The sequence below is a fragment of the Pavona decussata genome, unplaced genomic scaffold (assembly GCF_977016875.1).
Source record: "Pavona decussata unplaced genomic scaffold, jaPavDecu1.1 SCAFFOLD_67, whole genome shotgun sequence".
Taxonomy (NCBI): Eukaryota; Metazoa; Cnidaria; class Anthozoa; order Scleractinia; family Agariciidae; genus Pavona; species Pavona decussata.
In genome coordinates, this window is record NW_028145486.1 from 2,787,905 (window position 1) to 2,812,500 (window position 24,596).

At 39.6% G+C, this 24,596-nt stretch overlaps 4 protein-coding genes and 1 long non-coding RNA gene across 5 annotated transcripts in view; all 5 read left to right on the forward strand.

Annotated features, from left to right (window-relative positions):
• Positions 1–24,596, forward strand: part of LOC146478073 (uncharacterized) — an 89,886-nt gene that overhangs the window by 23,738 nt on the left and 41,552 nt on the right. The window contains exon 2 of the mRNA XM_085112798.1: positions 6,455–6,516. Within this exon, the coding sequence (XP_084968924.1) occupies positions 6,455–6,516 (62 nt within the window). The remainder of the gene's footprint in view (positions 1–6,454; positions 6,517–24,596) is intronic.
• LOC146478075 (uncharacterized) lies at positions 500–2,225 on the forward strand. The gene is made up of 4 exons (XR_014865192.1): positions 500–705; positions 859–975; positions 1,860–1,922; positions 2,102–2,225. It is a non-coding gene; the product is annotated as an uncharacterized LOC146478075 (long non-coding RNA).
• Positions 2,086–4,459, forward strand: LOC146478076 (uncharacterized; the record flags this gene model as incomplete). Its single annotated transcript, XM_085112505.1, has 2 exons — positions 2,086–2,224; positions 2,720–4,459. Coding segments are annotated over 2 exons (618 nt in total), but the record flags the coding sequence as incomplete, so codon positions are not given.
• Positions 5,759–24,596, forward strand: part of LOC146478077 (uncharacterized) — a 33,720-nt gene continuing 14,882 nt past the window's right edge. Inside the window, exon 1 of the mRNA XM_085112789.1 lies at positions 5,759–6,148. Coding sequence (XP_084968915.1) covers positions 5,811–6,148 — 338 coding nt within the window. The 5' untranslated portion in view covers positions 5,759–5,810. The remainder of the gene's footprint in view (positions 6,149–24,596) is intronic.
• Positions 13,751–19,957, forward strand: LOC146478078 (uncharacterized). Its single transcript, XM_085112775.1, has 6 exons — positions 13,751–14,325; positions 15,788–15,849; positions 16,354–16,416; positions 17,869–17,931; positions 18,258–18,407; positions 19,127–19,957. Exons 1-6 carry the CDS (start codon positions 13,775–13,777, stop codon positions 19,603–19,605), a joined length of 1,368 nt encoding a protein of 455 aa, XP_084968901.1. The 5' UTR covers positions 13,751–13,774; the 3' UTR covers positions 19,606–19,957.

Below are 24,596 nucleotides of genomic sequence, written 5' to 3' on the forward strand. Positions count from 1 at the left end.
TAATGATGATGATGATGATAAGGATAATAAAAATAATAATAATAATGATGATATGTTTTGTTTATTTTCTGCATTTGTGTTTACCCGGCTTTTGTTTAATCTGTTTTAAATTTGGTTGGACTGAGACGCTGGTTCTCGCTACCAACAAAGCATATGAGCACAGCACAGAAGATATATTTCACAGTGAAAACAAGTTAAAATGTGTGCTTGATGCAAGGAAAAGCACAATTGAAAGGAAAGTATAAACTTAATTGGAAGTGGTTCATGATTAGTGCACGCGGAAAGTTTAGGAAGCATTAAAGAAGCGTAAAAGTTGCTGGAAGCGGTAAATGATCGAAGGAAACGAACTAGCTTCTGTTAAAGTAGATTATCATTAGCAACTCTAGAATCTGGCCAAAAACAAGCAGGCTTGATTGTGTTTCCAACGCACAACCTTGAGATACAGATGCAGTCCTTTCGAAATGAGCTATGAAGCAAACTGGGATCGAACTGGCTATTTGTGAGTTTAAATAGCCAACAGTAGAGAGTTAATATACAAAATGAACAAACATTTCAGTTACGTGTGGATGACTGTTAAGTCTAGCAGTATCCGAAAATAAAAGGAATGAAAATAAGTCATTTATTTATGTCGAGATTTCTTGTTACTTTTTTCCAGGGCCCTGAAAGAGAACAGATCTTTTCCAAGAGACGGTTATTCCCAAAGAGGTTAGTTTGATTGCGATTTCATCACCATCATCATGAACATCATCATCATCACATCATCATCATCATCATCATCATCATCATCATCATCATCTTCTTCTTCTTCTTTCGTTCGATTAAATATTAAAAAATTGTCACACTTTGTTTCATTTTCAGGTCGGGATGGAAGAGATGGCAGGAATGGACTCACAGGACCCGCGGGTCCACCGGGACCACCGGGGACACCAGGACAAACAGGAACACCAGGCTCTCCAGGAATAGCGAGAACGCCGGGTAGACAAAAAACAACAAAAAAATAAAAACAGAGAGACAAAAATTCCCAGGGAATGAGAAAAAACTAAACTTGCAGAGTGGTCTTCATTGAAGATTGCTTTTAAATTGGGGTTCCTTTTTCTGCAATCTAGTTGTAGCTTTCTTACGCTAATGTTACGCTAAAAAATTGCCAAAAATTATCGCGATACGAGGTTGTCTTCACTTTTTTTTACCTTCGAAATTGTAATTCTGTACTTGATAGCGTCCGCAGCACCTATTGTAAAAATGTTTATAAACGATTATATTTTTACTGAGGTGTATCAACAAATGTTTAGTCCAAAGAAAGTTTTTCTGTTGGTTGAGTGTATAATATAGTTTAAATATCGATTGTCCAGTTCAACATGTCTTACTTTAAGACGCCATAGAATGGCTGGTAAATTCAATTCCTTTACTGAATATTACCGTGGTGAAACCCATTGTGGAGCTAAAAACCTTTTTTCCATGTGGAAATAGAAAAAGATAAATTACGCTTGATAGATTCTTGCCTTTCCGAAGCACCCTAACTAAAAGCTTCAAACTCCAGTTACGGTTATTTTTTTCAAAAGTGTAGCCCTCGATCGGGTTCTTTTTCTCGTGGTCACCCAAGAGTTCTAAACACGTATTTTCTGGTTCTGATCAGTTCTTTGCTGTCTGCTCATCTGTTTCTTTACAATTTGGGTTAGTTTCTAAAGAAACTGTGGCGCTGCATTGGTGGGGGAGTGGTAACGAATTTTTGGTCTTGTCCCTCACTCTTACGAAGGGTTAACGGATTGAAATGTCAGCACTAGAATCTCTTTACGGTGGCCAAATTACCTTGTCAGCTCTGCTGATAAAACCAAACATTTGTCTCTTTATTATGCTCACAGGTCGTGACGGACGTGAAGGTAGAAGAGGTCTTGCCGGACCACAAGGTCTTCCTGGATTATAAGGTATTGCCATAAGCAGTCTTCAGCGTGGGCTAAGGTTTAACATTGTGTTTCATGTAGTATGTTTTCCTTTAACTATCAGGAATTTGCTCCTATTAACATTTTGACTTAAAGTATAAGGAATGTTAATTCCTTAAAATGGCATTAAAATACTACTTCTTTTGCTTTTGATGGGACACAAGGTAATCAAGGACCACCTGGGCCCAAAGGACAAAAGGGACAAGAAGGACAGGGGTTGTCTGGAGTGAAGTACATCCGCTGGGGGCGCACAAACTGTAGTGGAGATGCTCAGGTTTTGTACTCTGGTAAGCAATTCAAGTCACGGAGAAGGAACCTTAAATTCTTTCGCTGTCACCCAAATTGTCGTGGGAAAATGTGCGAAGTAGTTATGATCGTAAGGGCGGGCTCCTGCGAAAGGGGTTTCCCAACAGTATTCCACAAAATTTTCAGAGCATTCTTAACGATGTACTTAACGCTTACATATTAAATGTGTAGTCGGTGTTTGGAATCAATGCCACTACCAGCGAGAGCTAAAATTTTAGCGAAATGGATCACTGTAAATTTCAGTGTTGGAATAGGGGGACGCGTCCGCGTTTTTACAACTACAATGTAGCCTTAAACCCGTAGGTTTTATTAATTATTTTTTCTTTCAGTCCGGTGTTTTTGAAATATTAAAAAGTGGTATTGTTCGATGGGAGAAGTACATAATAAGCGATATTTAAGCTTACTCAGGTTACTTTAAGTGCGGGGAAAAATAGTTTAATGACTCTAATAGTATGTTCTACTGATGTTCTACCCAGGGTTCATAGCAGGCGGTTATTACAATCACAAAGGAGGCGGAGGCGAATACATCTGTCTGCCAAACCAACCCAAATATGGAAAATACACAAACACTTTTGACAGCGGAGGACGGATCTATGGTGCCGAGTATGAAGTGAGTTCCTTCAATCCTTTTAACAGAAATGTCCACGACCATGATGCACCATGTGCCGTGTGCTATGTCAGGTCACGTGGCACCCAGCTGATGATCCCTGCAAGGAATGACTGTCCTCATGGATGGACCGAGGAGTATCACGGGTACTTGACGACTGAGCATGACTCACATACGATATCACGTAATTATATTTGTGTTGATCAGGAGCCAGAATCAGTTCCAGGAAGTCACAGCAATCACAACGGTGCATTGCTGTACCTCGTGCAGGCAGACTGTGGGCATTTCTCAGGCTGTCCACCTTATTACCACGGTCGAGAGTTAACATGCGCGGTTTGTACGAAGTAAAAGAAAAACTTTAACTTAAACTATGTGGAACAATGTCACTTCTAAAAATACTCTGTCATTTTATCTTAGTACACTTTTTGGTTATTTTACCACACGAAGAAGATGTTAGGCCTGTTATGTTTTACAGACTTTATGGCCAAAGTAATTTTAGTGCGTATATATGTTTGAAATCATGTTTATAAGGTTATCATTACGCACTTATCTTAATTTGATGAAAGATTTGTATTTTGAGGGCTGTGGCAGGTAGCATTTGCATATATAATTCTAATTCGACCTTAGTTTACAGAAAAGACCACTCGGGGATTACGAATTTTCCTTAATTACCCAGGAACAGTTGTAAAACGTGAATACAGTACTTAGTTCTTTTTTGCCTCCTTACTATTTTCTTAGTTTAAAAAACACAATTAGAAAAGAAGAAAAACCCTATAACCCGGATATTTTTCTACTTCTGCAGATTCCTGTAGTCGTATCTTGATTTTAGTATGTACAGTCTCAGTCCGTGTTATAGAGGACAGAGGTATATATGACGTCACTTCAGTGGGCTTCAGTAACTCAATAGTTAGTCCGTTAAGCTTTTCATATTTTCGTTCTGTGGTGAATAAAGGAGATGCCACGCATCCTCGAGCAGGCTGCTGATCTAAATTCATTTAGAGATTTATCATGCCACAGAGCCTTGATTTCACGCTCCATGTTATTTGTACATATCGGAGGATAAGGACGGCCCAAGGCTGAACGATTGTTCGAAAAAAAAAAGTCTCGCAAAGCGAAGCAAGTCGGAAGGGGTCTGATCAGTTTCTTAAATGCGCGCTCTTTACAACGGAAAAGGCAAAAAAGCACTGACCACGAAGTGATGACAATCAAATAAATGCAAGCTAACCAACTTAAGACATTTTGTTAAAATGTGCTCGGATTATAACAAGTAAGGCCTCGCGGAAACAACAATCGGAGACTGTTAGCTACTGTTATCGTTCGATGACTGCCACCCGATTTCGTACCAAATGACGTGTTTTGTCCAATGAGAACGGGCGGAAACTAATTGGTGGATTATAATTCATTTATTCAGAAAGAATTTTTCAACTAGAAGCACTAGTGGCCAGCTCTGTTAACAGCTTGAATAATTAAACCGAAATAAAGGTGTAATACAGGGAGGACTTTCGCGTGAGGTGATAAATACTCGTATTTTGGATCTCCAAGCTGCGACAACCAAACTAACTGAACAACACAGCAAGTTGCGCGAAGTTCAATAAAATGCAGCAAATAATTCCGCCCTTAGTGATATAAATAAACACCATTAAATTTTCAAATAGTTCTCAGATATACCTCTGGCCCCGGTTGTTCAAAGAGCGCAGCGGATAACTCCATCCAGTGGACAAATCGCTATCCAGAGGATAAAATGTACTCCGACCAATACATTTTATCCGCTGTTTGAACCACCAGGGAGTTGTCAGGAGCGAAGCTAGGCTCAGGTGATTATTTAAGCTCATTGCTCTTGTTTTAACAAAATCATTATTGACCCTGATAGCTTTATCTCGCGCTAATTTTAATACGGGGATAGCACAGTCATAATTATTTGCCAATAACAGCTTTTCGTAACTAGGTAGCTGTAACTGGACACCAGTACTGCGCGGAAGTTAGACCACAAGCACTACCTTATTTTTCTTAGGGATAGTAAAGCGAGTGAACAACGAGGGGACGTGACGGGGAGAGAAGCAAAACGTAAATTAGTTTTTATTTTTTCCAATATAATATGAACAATTATTGTACTCAGCGTTTCGTCCAGAGACCTTTTTTATGCATTAGACTGCCCTGAGAATTAAAGAGAACTTACAAGGTTTGCTTGGGGCTTTTTGGGAAGATTTCCTCGCCCCATAACACCATACTCGCTTCTTGTCTCTGGAATCCAATCTCGCCCTAAAAACAAACCAACAAATGACGCCATGACGGAGAATGAATCAGCCGCACTTCTTGCTCCATTTATTCTGCTCGCAAGCTCGTAAGTAGATTAAGGAATAAGACTTCTCTTTTTGTTAAGTCTTGGAGTCGTCCCATAATCGAGACACGTCCTTAATATTGCTAAAACAAATATCAGAATATTGCTGGAGATGGTGTGAAAAAAGAAGGTGTGATCCTTGTTCAAGATCCTTATTCCTATGGCAAGTTCTACCAAGATTCATCAGTAACATAATCATGAAAAGTAATAACACTTTAAATGTGGAAGAAGTCCAACTGAATGGGTCAAAGCTCATAAGTAGAGTTAAAGCAAATAAGATCTCTATTTTTTTTAATCAAAAAAGGGTAAAATTACTACATTACTATGGAGGATTTTCATCATAACTGTTCCTTCTTCTTTTTACAAAATTTCGAAGCTAACCTTCAAGTTGTTTGACTATGACTCTTCCGTTTTAGTAGACTGAATAAACATAGGAAATTTGCCAAGTTCAGGTGTCAGCCCGGCTCCGCCGTTAAAAAATGCAGCAGAGATCAAGGTCTGACTCTGAGTGTGAGATTATCAGTCTTCATTTCATAAATAGTGCACATAAGCTGGGGCAGACGCGTTCAGGCGGAATTCTTTGCGAAGGTACGGTTAGGAACATAAACTAAATCATTTGACCATGGATACGACAACTAAAGAACAAAGAAAAAAATTCGGCATCTCCGAGATTCTCTGTTGCTTGCTTTGTATAGCAGCGATCATTTTTCTTTTGTCTTGCATGGTTTTCCAAGCTTTCTTTTTCATGGATCATTTGCAAATGAAACAAAAATTGGCTACAATAGATGAGAAGGTGACCTCACTCGAACTGGCGACAAAGTCGTTCTTCCCTTCAAGTCCGCCTCAGAATGAAGCCAAAGATACCAAGCGTGGTTTTAAAGATTTACATGTGCGACTGAGGAGGACCGTCCCTTTAAGTCTTCAAAGCCTTGAGAAGCGACTGAAAGTTCTAGAAATCAGGTAAAGCGAAATAATCCATCATAACGAGGGTTAAAAATCTTACGATCGGATGAAATTCCAGAAAAGGCAATTTCAAGAAGGAAAATCAGAGTGAACAGCCACTCGTAACCTTTTTAGTTTATATCATACTTCTCCCTGGAATTTGGTTTAATCTGGGTTTTATCTTTTTTCCTTGGATCATCAGATTCTTCATTCTCCTAACCTGTTTAGCTAAATTTGCTGTTATTAAAGGTGAACGGACTTAATTTGACAATCAGTTGCTGTTTCGAATTTAAAACAGGCGCTAATTTATTTTCCTCCTTTCAGGGTTCTCAATGACAACAAATCCACTCCAAAAGATGTGCTAGGAACAAGTGTGTCATTCAGAGGTTTGTTTGACGGCATTCTTCATGATCAGTTTTTCATAAAAAAAAATAGAACAGTGCTCTATTGAGAATTGCGATTTTTGTTGAGCCCTAAAAGCGTCTGGGAGGAAAAGGAAGTTTCAATTTTTGTCCCTTTATGTGCTTAAACGTGTAGGCACGGAAGAGAGGAAGACGTGACTGGCAATCTCGTTGCACCGTTGCGACGCAAGGTGCACGGATCCGGTTGCGTAGTCTACAAACCCTACAATGAATATGTCTCACAACGTTTTTGTTGCAGTCACCGTTTCGGGTAGTAGATCCTACTTCTACTTCTCGCAACAGTTGCAGCAAGAACAAATTTGCTAGACATGTTCATGCCCATTTTAGGGCACGTTACACAAGGCAATGATTCGTGCAACTTGTGTACATGTCGCAACAAAGTGGCGAGAAAAAATACAAGAAATTTAAAATTGCCTAGATAGTAGTACTTTTAGTCATTTTTCTAAAGTATGACACTGTGTGCTGTTTGTGCCCTAAACAGCAAATTATAAGATTCCAGCTGCAGGCAAAGGAAGGAAATAATAAATGATTGCAATATTGTTCCTTATAAGACCTCATTCTTTCTGACTTCATCAACTCGAAAGGAAGCTAGTCTGCGCTAACCTGTGCCGTTCGATAGCCGCTCTGGGACTACACTGAAGAGCAGGCGAATGTCATTTACAATGCTAATGTGGATTGTTTTGTTTTATGCAGGACGGGACGGGAGGGACGGTAGGGATGGCCCTGCAGGTCCCCCGGGATCACCCGGATTACCAGGTAAGTGAAGATGGTAATGGTATAATACGGGTGAAAAATTGGAAAATTGAATGTCTCTGAAAGTGCTAAATAAAAATCCTGATTGGTTCGTTTTGATCACGTGGCCTAGCTCATTTTCATACTAAGCCACGACGTCACTACGTCATTTCTTAAATGATTGACGTCACGATGACGCAATTTAATTGATCCTGATTGCTCACTTTGATCACGTGGTATCATCCTTGCAATCTGATTGGTTAGGGACCGAACCGAACCTTTTTACTAAATTACATAAACATCCTCCCAGTTAACATTTCAGTACGTAACATTCAGTAAACATTCAAAAAAATGCCTGAGGCTTACGAGAAACTATGCCGGTAAGCCAAGATATGAACAATGTGGCAGCCAATGTTGACGATCCAAGGATTAATCGGTGCATGGAAAGTGTTTTTTCTTTAAATATTTAATTTTATTTGTAGCTGTGATAAAAATTCGTCTTAAGAGGCCTTGCGTTGAATGCTTTCCTTTTTAAACTTGGAGATTAGGCTGGTCCCCTCTTGTGGCATAGGAAGAAAAACTTTCTTTGTCGCTGCCAATTAATTATTCAGATGCCAATTCCGCTGAGGTTTCCGTAGAAATAGTCTTTCGAAGTCGTATTTTAGATTGCTATAATTTGTAAGGGGGTTAGTTTCTAAAGAACCTGTGGTGCTGCTTCGGTGGGGAGATGGAAACGAATGTTTGGTTTTACCAACAGTAAATGTGATAAGCTAATTTGGCCACCGTGACGAGATTCGAGTGTGTTGACGTTTCGAGCGTTAGTCCGTTGTTGGAGCCATTAATAACCTTATCAACTCTGTTGCTTAATCCAGACATTCGCATTTTAGCCGGATTGGCCGAGAGTCCTTAATCCTTATTTCTTTTGTTAATTTCTGTAGGTCGCGACGGACGAGAGGGTCTTGTCGGACCACAGGGTCTTCCTGGACCAAAAGGTACTAACGGATTAAACATGACGAGTAGGTGCTTACTGAGGTTTTGCTTTGATTATTTTCTGAAATTGGATATCAAGAAAAAAAAAAACAAAACTGATACATTGTTGTCATATATATTCCACTTTTAATACTTCACCTCTACGAGTATTTTACGAATTCACAATATGACCAGCTCACAGTTGGCTTGATAGCTCCGTTGGCAGAGCACTACCCCGGTATCGCAGAGGTCATGGGTTCGAATCTCGTTCAAGCCTGCTTATGTTGCCTACATAACTGCAAGATGGTGATTCACTTAATATTCATACATTGTAATCTAGAACGATGCTGATCAAGAGTTTGGACTGGTTTTAGAGGCCATGGTTTTAGACCAGATGTACTTGATGACTCAACATTGGCATTATGAAGGAGGGAATTTTATTTGTGTTGATCAGGAACCGGAATCGGTTCCAGGAAGTCACCGCGACCACGACGGTGCATTATTGTACCTGGTGCAGGCGAACTGTGATTATTTTTCAACTTGCCCACCTTATTACGAAGGGCGTGAGTTGACATGCGCAGTGTGCACTAAATGAGTTGATTCAAAATGGCAGTAAAAATATACTAATATCTTTGGATAAGAAAATACTTCAGTGACCACAGCCATAGTTAGTCGTATATAATGGTATATATTATTTTGGCCCGGCTAAATGCTATCACTGATTGTAGAACGACTATCAGACAGTTTGCAATAAGTTTTCATGGACCTAAACTGTTTAATTACTTTAATTCAGAAATTCAGAATGCTGAGGGTATTTCTCTGTTGAAATCTGAATGAAGATCATTTCTCCTAAATGGACTAGTCCTGTTTTGAACGTGCTTTTTTTTTTTTCTGCCTGTGTGTGTTTGATTGAGTACTTGCTCTTTTTACCTAAATTTATTGATAAATTAAATAAGCTACGCCTAAAATCCTGATTTCAAAGTTGCCTGTAGCTCATATACTCCCCAATGGTTTCTCTATGGGCATCCTCGCCACATGTTTCTCTCTCTTATTCATTTAGTCTAATGTAATTTTTCATGCAACAATGTGCAAGAATAATGGCAAACAAGATGCCTGCTACACTGGCATTACGCGTGATGCTGGGGCTGATTCATTTATTCCAACTGTATGCTTCGCCGATTGATAAATCTACCCTTGCTAATGGAATAGTTTGAGTCACGACAATCGCGTTACGTTGTTTCCCTTGTATAACGCGACCCAGACTTTCACTGGAAATTTTTGAAATTCCATTACGATAACATAAGCTTCTCAATGACCTCTTTTCAGTCTTGCGTCGTGGTCTAAGACTATCAAACAAAGCACGATTCCTTTGCCAGGAACTCACCAATTTCCACCGTTTTAAATGTCGGGTGCTTCTTAGAAGTTATTCTTTCGATTCACCGCTTCAAAATGGTGAAATTTCCGTTTGAAAACGGCACACTTGAGTCCAGAACATGTTAACAATATGGCGTCAAATTTAATCTGTTTTTTGTAAATAGATCAAATGATGCGTTGACGTCACACAGGTAGGGGTGAGTGGGTCCCCTCCCTCGCGATGTAAGCGACAAGAATGGATTTTGATTGGGCTGCTTCTGTTGAAGACAATCAGAACAATACACCCCGAGTAGGAGAGGGGTGAGTTTAATGAATAAATTAATGTACCGATTTGTAGCTACGAGGAAGAAAAAAAAAAAAAGAAAAAAAAAAAAAGAAATCGACCCGTTTTTAGACACGGTATGCCCCTTCAGGGCATCCCGCGTAAAAAAATAAACTGAAACTGAATTGTACGGTCAATTGTGCAAGTAAAGTAATTGAACATCAGTGAAGCTGTGTGTAATTTGTCGCGCCCTTCACGTTTGTGAAACGAAAAAGTAAACACAGTTTAACCACTCCTACGAGTTACCTAAGCTCATATTGTGGGCTCAAGGTTATCTAGTAACCAGATCTCCCCAGGCCCAGTGAGAATTATTCCCTTGTTTCCTTTATATCTCCTCTCCTTTGACTTAGAAAGATTAAAAGGGTTCAGTTAAGTATATTAGCTGTCTGTAACTATTTCTATCTTTTGAGGTTTTTGATTTGAAGATATTTTATTTACAGTCGTCCGAGAGACACTTCAAATCGCTTTCTATACTTGGAACTTATTAACTGTAGTTGAAGTCGTCCCGATCGGGAAAGGTCTAGAAAGTCAGTTACATTCAGTGGTACACTGACGAAATGAGGAATATTCAGTAATAAAAAAGCCAGATAAAATGAGATAAGAACTTTATCTGTCTTGCCTTCCAAAGAGCGCGACATTGATATAGGTACCTAAATGTAGTTCCGTTGTGCTTATTAATTTTGTTTCTTTTCTTTTTTTTTCCATAAAAGTTCAACAAGCGCTGAATATCTTATTATCTTATATTGTAACGTTCTAGTTCGAGTGAAGATTTGTTCGGTAAATAAATAAATAAATAAATAAATAAATAAATAAATAAATAAATAAATAAATAAATAAATAAATAAATAATGAAAACTACTAAAATTGTACTCAGGAATGGACATAATATAATCTTAAACTTATAGGACTCTGTTATCTTCGTTATCTCGCTGTGCTCGGTGATCTTTCGTTACATGTTGTCAGTACATTTAGCACCCGCTTATTCATAGTCTTTTTGAAACCGACGAAGGCCGAAAAGTCTTTTTCTAATTTAATGATAAATGTTGTGTTTTAAAGTTTTTCCAAGTCAGAGTTTAAGGTTATATTAAATAGATAAATAATGTTCTAGTACTTACATTTGCCATCACTCAAGTCTCCGTCCGAGTGTAAAATCACGTTATTGTTTTATTCTCTCGTACACCGGGAGAGGTTGTTTGATTCGAGATTTACAGCAGCGTATTTAATCTAATAAGCAAAGAGTAAATAAACGACTATAAGAAACATGAAGAAATGATCCCCTTTAATATAGTTCCACATTAACGAATATCATTTCTTGGTGTTGACTACTAACTGTAACTTTATAAATATAAGTTCCGGAAAAATTGGAAGTTTCGATCGTTACTGAATCTTTAATCAAGATACCCAAAATACAAGTTAATACAAGCAAGCTCAAGCAATTGGCACTGAACACACTGTAGTTTTTTTCCTCAATAATCGGCGTTTTGAGTTTGACTGTCAAAGAACAAGTAGTTGAACAGTAAACAATGAAATTATTTACATTAACATAACTAAATTCACCCAGACATCCTGCTTGCCTCGCATTTTGAGAAACCCGAGCCGGGCTAGTCCACGGCAGAACAGCACCGCTATAGCGAAAACTATTAGGAAGACAATTAGTCCGTGGCACTGAATGGAATAGGTTGTGTTTATTTACAGAATCTCGGAAAGTGTATGGAGCGAGTAGCGAGGCCGTTTAGGGATTTATAACCCATTAGGGCCTTTTGAATGTCCCACTGAGTTCTGAGTTCTGGCCGATTTCCTGTGTTCATCTCTTTGTATTTTACCTTGAAGCTACTCAGTGATGGTGCGCAACCTGAGTGTGAGGAAACGAAGCCGGGAGAAAGCAAATTATTGGCTTTAGAGCATGGTTGAAAATTAAAACGAGCTTTGGTCAGCAGCAAACTTTGCAGCCCAACTGTTAATTGACCCTTAGCAACTTACCTCTATACTGGATTAATCAACCAGATCGAAGCCGTTCTCCCTTGTTAAATAGGCATCGCCACGATCTATTCCTATTCTCAGGCGGGTCACGTCAACTGTACAACTCTTGGACTTGCACATACACGGCGCGGCCTTCACTATCACTTCATGCCTCAAACCTTTCAGGTAAATCTTTCAAACTGTCCGCTTAAGTTCCAGGCAAAGTATGGTAAACTCTTGGGAACCTTGTGCGTGTGCTAACTTTTCAGAGACCCACTTTCGTTCCAAATTTAAGTTATTTTGGTTCGTAAAGCAGCAAATGAAATGTCCGTTAAGATTTTAAAAACCCGTTTAAGCCGAGGTGCGCATGGGTGAATAATGTTTTGGTACTGTTCATCTATCGCGAAAATCATGAATAACCATTGTGTAAGTAAATATCTTTACATTGGAGCGTGTTTCAGTTCTGTATCGATTAGCATAATCATAAACGCTGAGATTTTTGCCACTTACGAAACAATAAAGCTCAATAGGCGCAAAGGCGGCCAGGGTTTTTTTTCGTTTTGAATCGGATTCAGCAGGAATTGAAAGCGTTGAGGGTGAACAGACTCGAAATTTATGAATAAATAAATAAGTATGGACAAGTTAAAATATGTGCCTCCATTAACGATTTTCAGACCTGACACCCAAACGGATGTTCGTATCAGTTTCATCCTAAATACCAAATCAATGCCCATTGAGCACTCTCTCATAAATCTCTTGATACCATTTTCAGATCAAAACAGGTCGAAAACCATTTTCATTGGAAGTGTTTGATTTACCAACAGAATTCATAGCTAAAGGTAAGTTGGCCATCGTAAAAAGATTCGAGGGCTGACGTTTAGAGCGTAAGCCCTTCGTCCTGAGCGCTTGCCCTATGCTCTAACGAAGGGACGTCAGCACCGGGGGAATCTCTGTAAAGGTGGCCAATTTACCTTTAGTCATCAACTATGTTCATAAACCAAACATTCGTTTCTATTCCTCACCGACACAGCACAGCAGTTTCTTCATTTCCATTGGGAGCCAGGCTACAGGTATACCCCTGGAGCATATACAAGGGAGAACCACCCATGCGCCAAGTGATGTCACTGTTGGGTAGTACTCTTTTTATACTATATATACAAACTTTGAGGCTGTAATTCACCCAGATGTTCAGAACGTGCTACGAATGTACCCAACCAGAGACTAAGAGATAATTATTTATTCATTCGCATCGATCCAAAAGCACATGAAAACAGCTTAAACACCTTTGAACTGCTAAAGGAATTTGACAGGACACAGCGCACAATGATCTTTTTGTTGGGTTCATGTCCTGGTCACGTATACATCGGTTTTCTGAAATTCTTCACCAGGCTCCAGTTGTTCAAAGGCCGGATAACTTTATCCTGTGGATAAGTCACTATCCGACAGTTTCAATCTGTGCAAAGATTTCAGTATTTCCTCTTGTACAAGCGAATATGCACACTCTAACAACAGTTAAGTTTGGGAGTATACCAAAACCTTGGACAACGTTTAACGTGAAGTATATTTTAGACCCTGAATAGTGCCTTATCCAGCGGATAAAGTTATCCGGCTTTTGAACAACTGGGGCCAGGTAACTTAAGAACATACTTAAGAACGTTTCAGTCTGAAAACATCTTTTTAAAAGGAATGTACACAGAAGGACCCTACGTGTAACGTACGTTCTTTCCTCGAGTGTCGAGTGAGTTATTGTATTTCACGCGACGGTAAAATTGAAAAATGTTGTCAAGTGGCGAAAAATGGCTAAGTTCCGCTGAAATTCTGTCTTGAAATGGTATTCGTGGCCATTTCTGGTCCTTTTCATAATTTATGTGTATATCAGTTTGGTCGTTTGATCACTTTAATCTGGAGCAAAAGATCAAGGAGCTAAGCTTATCTTCTTGTACACCTGATAAGAGTATCCATTACATGTCACTCATGCAATTAAGTGAGGTGAATCACTCACGTTCGATGAGATACCTCTGTGAGGAAGTTTGTCAATTGCCATTCGCTACGTCAACTGAGGGGCTAGTAATCATGGATTCGAACAAGAAGGAACAAAAGACAAAAGGCCGCTTCTCGGAGATTCTCCGCAGTTTGTTTTATGTCGTGATGATTGTTTTCCTCTTGTCTTGCATAGTTTTCTTGTTTTTGGATCACTTGCAAACCAAGGAGAGGTTGGCTGTAATCGATGACAAGATGAACACATTTGAGTTGACTCTGAAGAAAGTGTTCCCAACAAGTCCAACTCACACTGCTTCCGAAGATAACAGGCTTGATGCTGCAGGCTCAGAAGGTTTGCATGTACGATTGAGAAGGGCACTTACTAGTACCGTGAGCCTTCAAAGCCTCGAGAAACGACTGAATGTTTTGGAATTCAGGTAAGATCAATTACATAACAACATAGAGTCCTAAAGTGTGACGTCGCAAATATACGAATTTTCAAAATTATGGGATTTGATAATATCTTCAAGAAGAGCATGATGAAAAATGACTATTTGCCAAAAATCAGCATAGTTATTGCAAGTTGGGGGCGAGATATTAGCTCTGTTATGCCCTGATGACTCCATACAAATCCGTCTAAGTTTGTCTCAGTTCTTCACGTTTGGAACTGAGACAAGATTAAAAGGATTTGTATGGAGTCGGCAATAACAGAGCTAATATCTCGCCCCCAAATTGCAATAAGATGCTGATTTTTGGCAAGTAGACATTTCTCATCATGATCTTTCCGAATTTACAAATCCCATAATTTTATAAATTTAGTTTATGTGACGTCATCACTTTAGGACTCTATTATGTACCGAACAACGTAAAACAGCAGTATCAGTATCAACCAGTATTTGCGAAACAGCATACACGATGTGCGGTCACGCCAGAGAACATTTACATGAACAATAATTAAACAAGCTGTTGATAACAAATGCGGCCGTTTTGTTTGTAAGTAATTAACTAACTCATCGATTACTAAAAATTTCTTTTCCAGTGGCGTAAAAACTACACAATCAAACACACAACACAGCTATGAAGCTGGTCAGTCAGGCCCAAGATAAACATTTTTTGACACACCAGTAAAATACAGGAATCATGGATAAAGATAAACCGATAGCTTACATGCCCCACAGCCGTACATGTAAACCCTAAAAGAACCGCTACGGGAAAAATAGGGACTGTGGACCCCAACCAATGCCATGGCGCAACCTTTGGGGTTAACTGATAAGGCAGCCGAATGCTAAAATGAAATTAGCGAAAAACAATATTTCTGCAGAAAAAACGAAAGTAAAAGCTAAAAACAAACAAACAAACAAACTTAACGTAATGTGTCGCCCTGGAGGCTGAATGTAGAATATCACAATTTTCTCAACGGATTCTTCTTTTTCAAACCACTAACCGTAAGCCTCCACGCACTACGCTCGCCCCAATTTTCTGTTACTTAACGGCAAAATATCAATTTATGTTGATTAAGATCAACATAAATAACATTTTTTACACAACGCCCCCATTTTCTGCACGATGTACACATGCGCATTACACGCAAGTTTCAAGGCTCCCTCAAAACATACAGGTTACTCTTCGTAAGAGGAAGTTACGTTTCTTCAAACACTAATATTTGTCGATTCAAAGTTGTCGATTGAAAATTTTCGTCAATAGCAAATTGCCTCGTCTGTGGGGGCCCTTGCCGTCAACCACCTTCTTTCTCAGGGCCAATTTCCCTTTGAAGATAAAGCTGCTGAGTGCAGAGACGGTAATAATTTCTTACCACTTGTCAAAGCCTATTTTTTAATAAGAGGGGTCAGGAGAAACCGCACAATTGGGGTAGTGAGTTATGTCTGTTTTTCTTTTCAGAGTTCTCAAGGAAAACAAAACCTTTTCAAGAGACGAGTTGGGAGCAAGGGAACCATGCATAGGTTTGGCCGATGGTACCTTGGGATACCATGTCATGACATTTCCGCGCGCGTCTGATCAGCCAGTAGCGAGAAGTACGCGAGTGCGACCGTTGACTGTTTGCGCGGGAAAAATTAGGCCGCGAGCATAATCTTAAAGGCGGTATCTTTTTGCAGAGTAGGGACTCGGTTACACAGTTTTAAAGGCGACAGTACAGTTAACCCTGATCTGGAAGATTACTCAAATCTTATCAGTGCACATCATGTGAAGTGATGAAAAGAGAAAAGTGTAAAGTTACGAAATAACGGCAGAATAATTTGATTTCATGTCCACTTACCCACATCTCATTATTTACAAGGAGTCAAATTCGCCTCGTCTGAATCCGTAAACGGATACCAGTAACTCAACGGACACCTTGCGGGTCTTAAGTTTTGGCTTGGGCTTAAAGAAGAAGTATTTATATTACTAATTTCCCTCAACCAATTTTAAAAATAGCTCACTGGTGTCACTTATGTTATTTTATATAGGAAAAGCTGGACGGGATGGAAGAGATGGACCAGCAGGTCCCCCGGGAACTCCCGGGATACCAGGTATATAAAGGGACACCATCATACTTAACATGTTGCTAGTTAGGGTTGATGAGTGTGAAAAGAATGAACTAATTAAATGATTTCTCATGATTAATTTTGGTGCATGTTGCCTCGCAGTAAATTGTCAGTTTGGTCAGTCCTATTCCTCGAGAGGGAAAAAGGAACTAAGAATGACGTGATTGTTCGAACTGACTGAGCTGTCTGTTGCCACTAAAAAAAGTTCCCAGCGAGACCTCAGGCCGAATCAGTTTGGCTGTCGCTGAACTTTATTCCCGGTTGTAAACATCCTTCCCTCGCTGTAGACATACGCATTTGAGTTCTTCAGTGGCCCAGCTGAGTCAGCTTCCAGTCAAAACGTGGCAACTAAGTACGTGACTATCGCCCATACGCGACCTCTGATCGATCGCCAAGATAGTGCGTGCTCACTAAGACCCCCTAGGATCCTACTAGTTCAATTTTGGATTTGTCGTTCCCGTTTCTGGTAATTATTGAAACTTTATTTTGGGTGCATTTGTTTGGAATTATTCTTATTCATGCAGGAATAAACGAAAACACAGAATTTCAGTTCTCTAAACAACTCAAATCCGCCTAGTCTCATAAACCTTAAAATTTTCACAAAAGAACGCAGTTCCTCTTATTCTTCAAAATATTGACGGCAGACTGATCCGAACGGCGGAGGTGACGAGCTTGATAGAATAAGAACTGAGTCACGTTTGCTGCGTATAAGTTCAAGCGGGATTAGGTGGACGTGACTCAGTTAGAAAGGCTCGTAAAGCTCAATGATTTAATCAACAAAGCTAAAATATTGCACCCTTTTGGTATAAATAGACGAGACGAAACACGCCAATGACATATCTCACACTTGTAACTTAGTCCTAAACAACCAATCATTGTCACGCATTTTATATTTTAAATCTTTATTTGTAACGATCCTTTCATGTTTCTCACTTTTCTTTTTCGTTCAGCCCCCGAAGAAGGTTTGTATTGCGAACCGAAATATCGGGCAAAAATTTGTTGTTTGTTTTTTTAAACAAATATATTTCAGTTGTTCTAGCCTTTGTTGTTTATTGTATCAAGCTTGTCATCTCGGCCCTTAGGATCAGTCTGCCGTCAATATTTTGAAGTGACAGAATACGGTTTACTCAGAATAAGAGGAATTGCCGTATTTTGAATTTCAAATAATTTGCTGATCCTGGTCTACAAGTGATCCGGCACCACTCATCGGTTTGTCGCTGTGGAATTGCAGATTTTATCGTTTCTGTTAATTCTGCTATCAGGGGAAGAATGAACGGAATGTTATTCTGTTCATTTTTAAAAAGAGACTATGCCCCAAAAGAACATGATATGATACTATTCAATATTCCTTTTGGTACGAAGTAATTTCAAAAGAAGCTAGCTTAAGATGCCCTTTATCTCGTAATTCTTTGGCTAAGTTAGTGATGGTAATTACAGGTCGTGACGGGCGTGATGGTAGAAGAGGGCTTGTTGGACCATCGGGTCTTCCTGGACTAAAAGGTATCCACATGTATTATATAAGGATTGTAGAAAATTATGTGCTGCTTTGAACGGTCGTTTCCTGAGCTCTCCCGTGCATACGCTCTGGATGGTCAAAAAAGGCAAAATATTGTTCAACGTGCTCCCCTCTGAGGAGTGTTTATAGCTCCTCAGTTTCCACAGAGTCTACAGCTACAAAATGAGATGTTGGAGCCATTTAAGTAGTTCGTCGCTGAAAATTGACCATGGATCCCGCATTGATACTTTCAAAAGAGGATGCTACTTTTATTTTAGCATAATTGGCACTTAGACTGAAAGGACTTGTCACGAATTTCTCAATGATTCAGGTGATGTTGGTCAAAGCGGCAAAGAAGGCTCTCAAGGACCACCTGGACCCAAAGGACAAAAGGGACAAGAAGGACAAGGGCTGTCTGTGGTGAAGTACGTCCGCTGGGGGCGCAAAAACTGCAGTGGAGACGCTCAGATTGTGTACAACGGTAAGTACTTCATGCCAGTACTGTCTGAAACAAAAGACGTATAGTTTATAAATCTCGGACTAGACTGACAAGGGTCTCGTAAGACGAATCTCAAGACGAATTCATGAAGATATCTTTTATCAACTAATAGCTTTTGCCTTTACTGATAAAAGAATTACTATACTTTCATTTCGATAGCTAGGGGATCGCTTAGTGAAAGAAAATGTTAAAGTTCGCTCTACCTGAAAATGCAATAACCTGCCTTTAGAGAAACGGTTACACATGAAGAAACGTACACCTTAGGTACACGGCCATAAACATCAAATGAGAGAAAGATTAATAAACTGATATGTATGGCAAGCCTCCCTCGCAGACGCTCTTTTGGCTCGTCACACGCAATCTTTCCTCCGCAACGAGACAGACTCGTTAGGGAGGAAAGATTGCGTGACAAGCCAAAAACGCGTCTGCGAGGGAGGCTAGGATGACTGATTACCTCATTCATGATCCTTTTTCTTATAGGGTTTCAGTGAGATTTATTTAACATGAAACAACAATAACTGTAATCATGCTTAGCGTTACACCGACTTTTCAAATATTCAAAGCTTTGGTGTAACAATAAGAGTGAAAAATGTAGGATCCCATGCAGAAAATTCTCAAGAATAATGAGGAAAAGAACCATTCATGATTCTCAATAAAATCGCTCGCCTCTAATTTTCCTCTCATTTTACTTCCGATTTTAGGAATTATCGGAAGCGGTCACGGTAATCATGCTGGTGGTGGGTCAAAATACTTATGCCTGCCAAACAATCCAAAATACGACAGATATAGCAACTCTTGGCAGCGATCTGGCGCCATATATGGAACGGAGTATGAAGTCAGTTCATTTAATCCTTTCACGACAAGTAACCTTCATGACCATGAAGCACCATGCGTTGTGTGTTACGTCAGGTCACGTGGTTCCCAACTGATGATGCCCGCAAGGAACGACTGTCCATCAGGCTGGAGCGAAGAGTATCATGGGTACTTGATGACAGCGCATTATAGCCACAAAAGCTCTCGAGACTTCATATGTGTTGACAGAGAGGCAGAGTATGTTCCTGGTAGTAGAGCTAATCAGGATGGCGCACTGCTGTATCTTGTACAAGGTAGTTGTGACACCTTACCTTGTCTTCCATACGTCAGGGGTAGGGAACTGACATGCGCCGTTTGTACCAAGTGAAGACCAGCAGTACAGTGTCTTACTAAAATATTGCGGACTGCTCTTGTAGCAAATAGATCTAGTAAGTGGTTAAGTCTCGAGGCTACAAATCAAATTATTAGCATTCACGAGAGTAAAATACCAGTTCCCTACAATCAGAGATGGAACGCTTGCGCAGTTTCCGCCCTAGGTAACGGGCTCCTGTTTAATCTCGTCCCAGAGCCCTCATTATCCTTGCCAACAGAACGGGCAAGAAGGATCACAGCCTCTAGGATTGAGATAGGCTGATGTTGCTTTTCTCGTATATGCCCAGTGATGAGCTAAGTCGCTTGACGAATCTCATCCATTTTGATTTGAGAAATTAAAACACCGCTTTAACCAAAGTAGAGCGATTGGGTCTATCCTGTGAGCATCCCGAGCAATACTTTCATAAATGGCAGCCGATAAATTATTTTTATTTCCATGGAAATTAGCCTTACTTGCCTCGCTAGCAAATATAATTTTTTCTCTAAAACGAGGTGAGTAGGGCTAATAAACATGCGAAGATAAATCGGCCGCCATTCATGAAAAAGGTCTATTGGCTGAAGATTCCAAGCTTTCCAAACACAGATCCTCCCGGCTACCTTCTCCAAGAATTTGGCGCGTGGCCGAAAGTGGCCTGGGCAACGAGGTCTCAAAATACTATTCTCTTTATTCCGGAAGCAGATGTTTATTCGATTAACCGACCACTTTCGATAAGCACCATCCCTGAAAGCTCAAAAACTTGATAAGCGCCCACCGTTGAATAAGTAGACCTGTGACAAGTCAACTTCTCTGAGCGACGAAGTCGCGACAGCGAGAGGGAACCAACACAAACACACATACTGAGAGTAGATAGGGAACATAATCTTGGAAACGGCTTCTAGAAAGTCTATCGATAAGCGCCCACCCTGAAAGCCCAAACACTTAATAAGCGCGCTACCCCACTGCCAATTCTAACAAAAAACATTCCTGCACTAGCCCAGCGTGAAGTCAAGAGGAAAGTCTGTTGTTTTAAGAGACGGTAGGCAATGAACTTTTCTATTATATAGTTGAACTGGTCCGCGTTGTAAAGGGGCATTCTGATTGGCTCCCTGAGCGGTCCGAATTTTCCTATAAGGACCGCTAAGAACATATGCTTGGATGGATCAAACTGTTTCAAGTTTGGCAACACAAAGCAAAAATGCTTTCAATTAAGCGGCGTACCATTAGAAATCACGGGAGGGGAGGGAGGGGGGAGGGGGTGACAATTTCCAAAAAAATTCCTGGAAAGAAAAATTGCGAAAAGAAAATTCCTGCAAGTAGTTCACCATCCAAAAAATTCCTGCAGGTAAACTGAACCAAAGTATGATATCAAAACACCACGTCAAGTAGTTTTATTGTACATATCAAGAATATCAACATATCAACCTGCTCTTCTATCATTTTAATACAGGTATTAATGTTTTAGAAGTGACAATGCAACAGATTACATCTGATCTCCTGCTCATTATGGAGAACCATATTTCAAATGTGGAAGAAATATAAAACAATTTTACTATAGCAAACCTTCAACAATCTTTCTTTTGAGTAGGAAATAGCATGGGGTGACAGGCCTGCAGGTCTTCTAACAATAATTTTTTTTTAAGTGTAACTTCATTTTATTATTTTAGTATTATTTTAATGTAACTTTTAAGGCGCATTTGAATATATTCATATAGATATTTGCGCCGAATAAGTAATAAATTATTATTATTATTATTATTATTATTATTATTATTATTATTATTTTTATGATTCATATATTTTTGCTCTGACAAGCACGTCATTTAGAGATCTTCCTTTTTCAAAGGAGATTAGCGGTGACTTTTTGAAGATTTCTCGTAGGAAAGGCTGGTTTTGTATTAAGTGCCATTTTCCCATTAAAACATGTTTGAGGTTGGGCACGATGGTTGATATTGTTACGAAAGGCAATATTTGTCTAGGGGTGTTGTCTTTTTGCTTCAATGACCATGGCCCTTCTGTAAATTTGACGTCTGATAATTTTTTTTCAATCAGATTATTTGGGTAGCCTCTAACAAAGGTGTCGTGATTTAATTTTTTTTTTTTTATATTTTCCTCAAACGTTGTTTTTGAGGAGTAGGAGTTTTAGGGCTTCCGTCTTAACAACAGAAAACAAGAAACTCGACGAAGAAAACGAAGAAAATTCCGTCGACAAGTTCTTAGAGTACCAGAACCACTAAAGAAAAAAAAAATCTTACCTTAATTAAGGGATGGGTAAAAGTTCGCCACTAATGGAACGAGTTCAGAAAGGTTGAGGCAATATCCTGGGTCGAACTTAATCTGCCGCTCTGCACTTTCCTTAATTAAAGATGTTAGAAAGAAAAATGGCGACTAATACGAACCTGGAACTCTAACTTGCCCTCAACGTAGTATCCAGCGTTCTCCTAATACCCACGGGTCACAAGTGAACCCCATTCAAGGTGACGAATTTGAGCTATCCCGAGAAGTCCTCTGTCCAAAAGGAAAACAACTTGTAGTCCCAACTGAGTGTACCGTTAAAATCTGAAGTTTTCATTTATAAAAATCGGCTTCCATTAGGCATCAACGAAGAATATAGTTAGCTTTCAGTCGCTCAACAACCACAAGCGATCTCAAAGCAGCTGGCAATACAACAACAATTGCAATTGAGGTGGAAAGTACTAGTATGACGACCACAACAGCAGCCAGATCGGCTATTTTTTAATTAAGGAGCAAATTTCTAAAACTGCTGGTTTAGCATCTGGATTGCGAATAATGATCAGCCACCGCTTCCCAAGCTCCGAGAAAATTTTGCGTGACAATAAAGACGACTAAAATGTAATTTTGACTACAAAAGCTTCAATTTCATTGATTGCCGTTCGTTACATAGTAAGTTTTTTTCAAACGTTGAGACTTTTGAACAGTCAGCACTTTTAAGAAATGCGTTTTCTTCGGAATTTCAAATGAGTTAACTTTTCATTTTTCCAACTTTTCCAGTTCGATTAAAGAGATCTGTCAACCTTTGCATGCAAACCTTGACCAATAAAAAGTCGCCTTTTCGTGCGCGAGCTAATCAGAATTATGCCACGTGGTTTTTGTTTGCGGTTACGCGTCAACATTGCTTTTTCTCGCACTACTTGAACAATGAACATAAACAAGTTTCACGCGAACTGGAAAATAACAGGCGGGAAAGCCTATATAATATAAACCTTATTGAACTAGTCAGGTCGGTCTGTATTGGGAAATATTGATCTCGTCCTTTTTTTTGGCAAGTTTATGGACCTCGCCTTTGTCTCGGTGCATGAACTTTCAAAAAGAAAAGAACTTTACCAATATTTTCCCAATACGGACCTCACGCTTGTTCAATAACATATATATATATACTGTAAATCCTCGTATAAGCTCCTCCCAATAAACCCCCTCCTATAGCCTCCCCTCTTAAATTAGCGTCATTTTTCAAGAAAGCGCCCCCTCCTTTTTCCCCTAATTTCAGTTTTGGGTAAGTAATGAGACGACAAAGTGGTTGATCGTGTTTGTTATTCGTCACGAGTCATCAGTAATGTAGAGTCTCCTCATATGAGCTCCGTAACCGGGCTGGCCCGGTTTGTTTGACAAATTTTGTAACTCTTTTTCTGCTCATGTGGAAAATTTTAGCCCGGCTACCGACATAAAAAAGGGGGCCGATTCTTCGCTTTGGTGTTCTCTTCCTCTGAAGATTTACAGAAATCATCCGGCATGTGTGAAGCAAACGTATTTTTTTGTACTGAATTTATATTAGCGTTGGTTTCAGTCTATTTTAAGTCGTGCCATTAACCGTGCGGAGTGTTCACATGGGAAAGATTTCCAGCCAGGTTACTGACATCTCTAGCGCAAAAACCCAGATCTCGGTAACCGGGATAGGTCGACTTTTCGTTCACAACACATCGAAACGCTCAACCAACCAACCAAGCCGGCGGTTTTGTGCGTTTTTTTTTTTTTTACGCACAAAACCCCAAGGAAATGCTTACTTATGAAGAGGCCCTCAGACTGAACATTGAATTCCATGCATCAGATTGCAATTCAAGAAATCAGTTTCTTTTCTAACACCGGTCGTATCTTGCAGCTTCCAGTAAAAATGAAATAACCGCCCTCCCCCCGCTTACGTCGCCAGAATCACGCTTCCAGCTTTAGCCTAAATTTGAAAAAAAAACTTCCCGGTGAGTTATCTTTTATTCGAGGACTTGTACTTATGGTTTTTTAGCCACAACAAAAGCAGAAGGATTGGATATGTGATATTCGGCGAATGCGAACAAAACCAAGTTTTTTTCAACTGTTAAACGGATTACAAAAAATTGACCTTCTTGGAATTGGAAGCAAAGTTTTAGCCTGTACAAACCCGAAATTAAAGCAACCATCTGTAACTATCAGTTATCTGGTACCAATGGATTTTCTTGCTGTTTTTTTTGTTTTTGTTTTTGTTTTGGTACTGTCAGCATGAAAAGGATTAACGAATAAAGAAATAAACATAAGATCCTTTTTGGTTTTATAATAACAAGCGCTCAGACACGTTCTAGTGCATTCCTTTATGATCTGAAAAGAGATACATCACGCAATCGGCAATTTTTTTGTGAGTCAATGTTTTATAAGGTCATGGATTTAGGAAAGAAGGCAAAGGCTTCTTTGTGGGAGATTCTCCGCTGCTTGTTTCATGCAGCAGTAATTGCTTTCCTTTTGTCTTACATGATTTTCCAGGCTATCTTGTTCATGGATCATTTGGAAATGAAACAGAGATTGGCTGAGATCGAACGAGCGACACCAAAGACGTTATTCACAACAAGTCAACCACAGGCAGCTGGAAGTGATAAGCTTGATGCTGACGATTTGCACGTACGATTGAGGAGAGCAGTTACCATAAGTCTTCAAAGCCTCGAAAAACAACTGAAAGTTTTGGAAACCAGGTAATACTCGTCAGTTGTAAAATCAAATCTATTTTCCGAATTAACTGAGGACTTGCC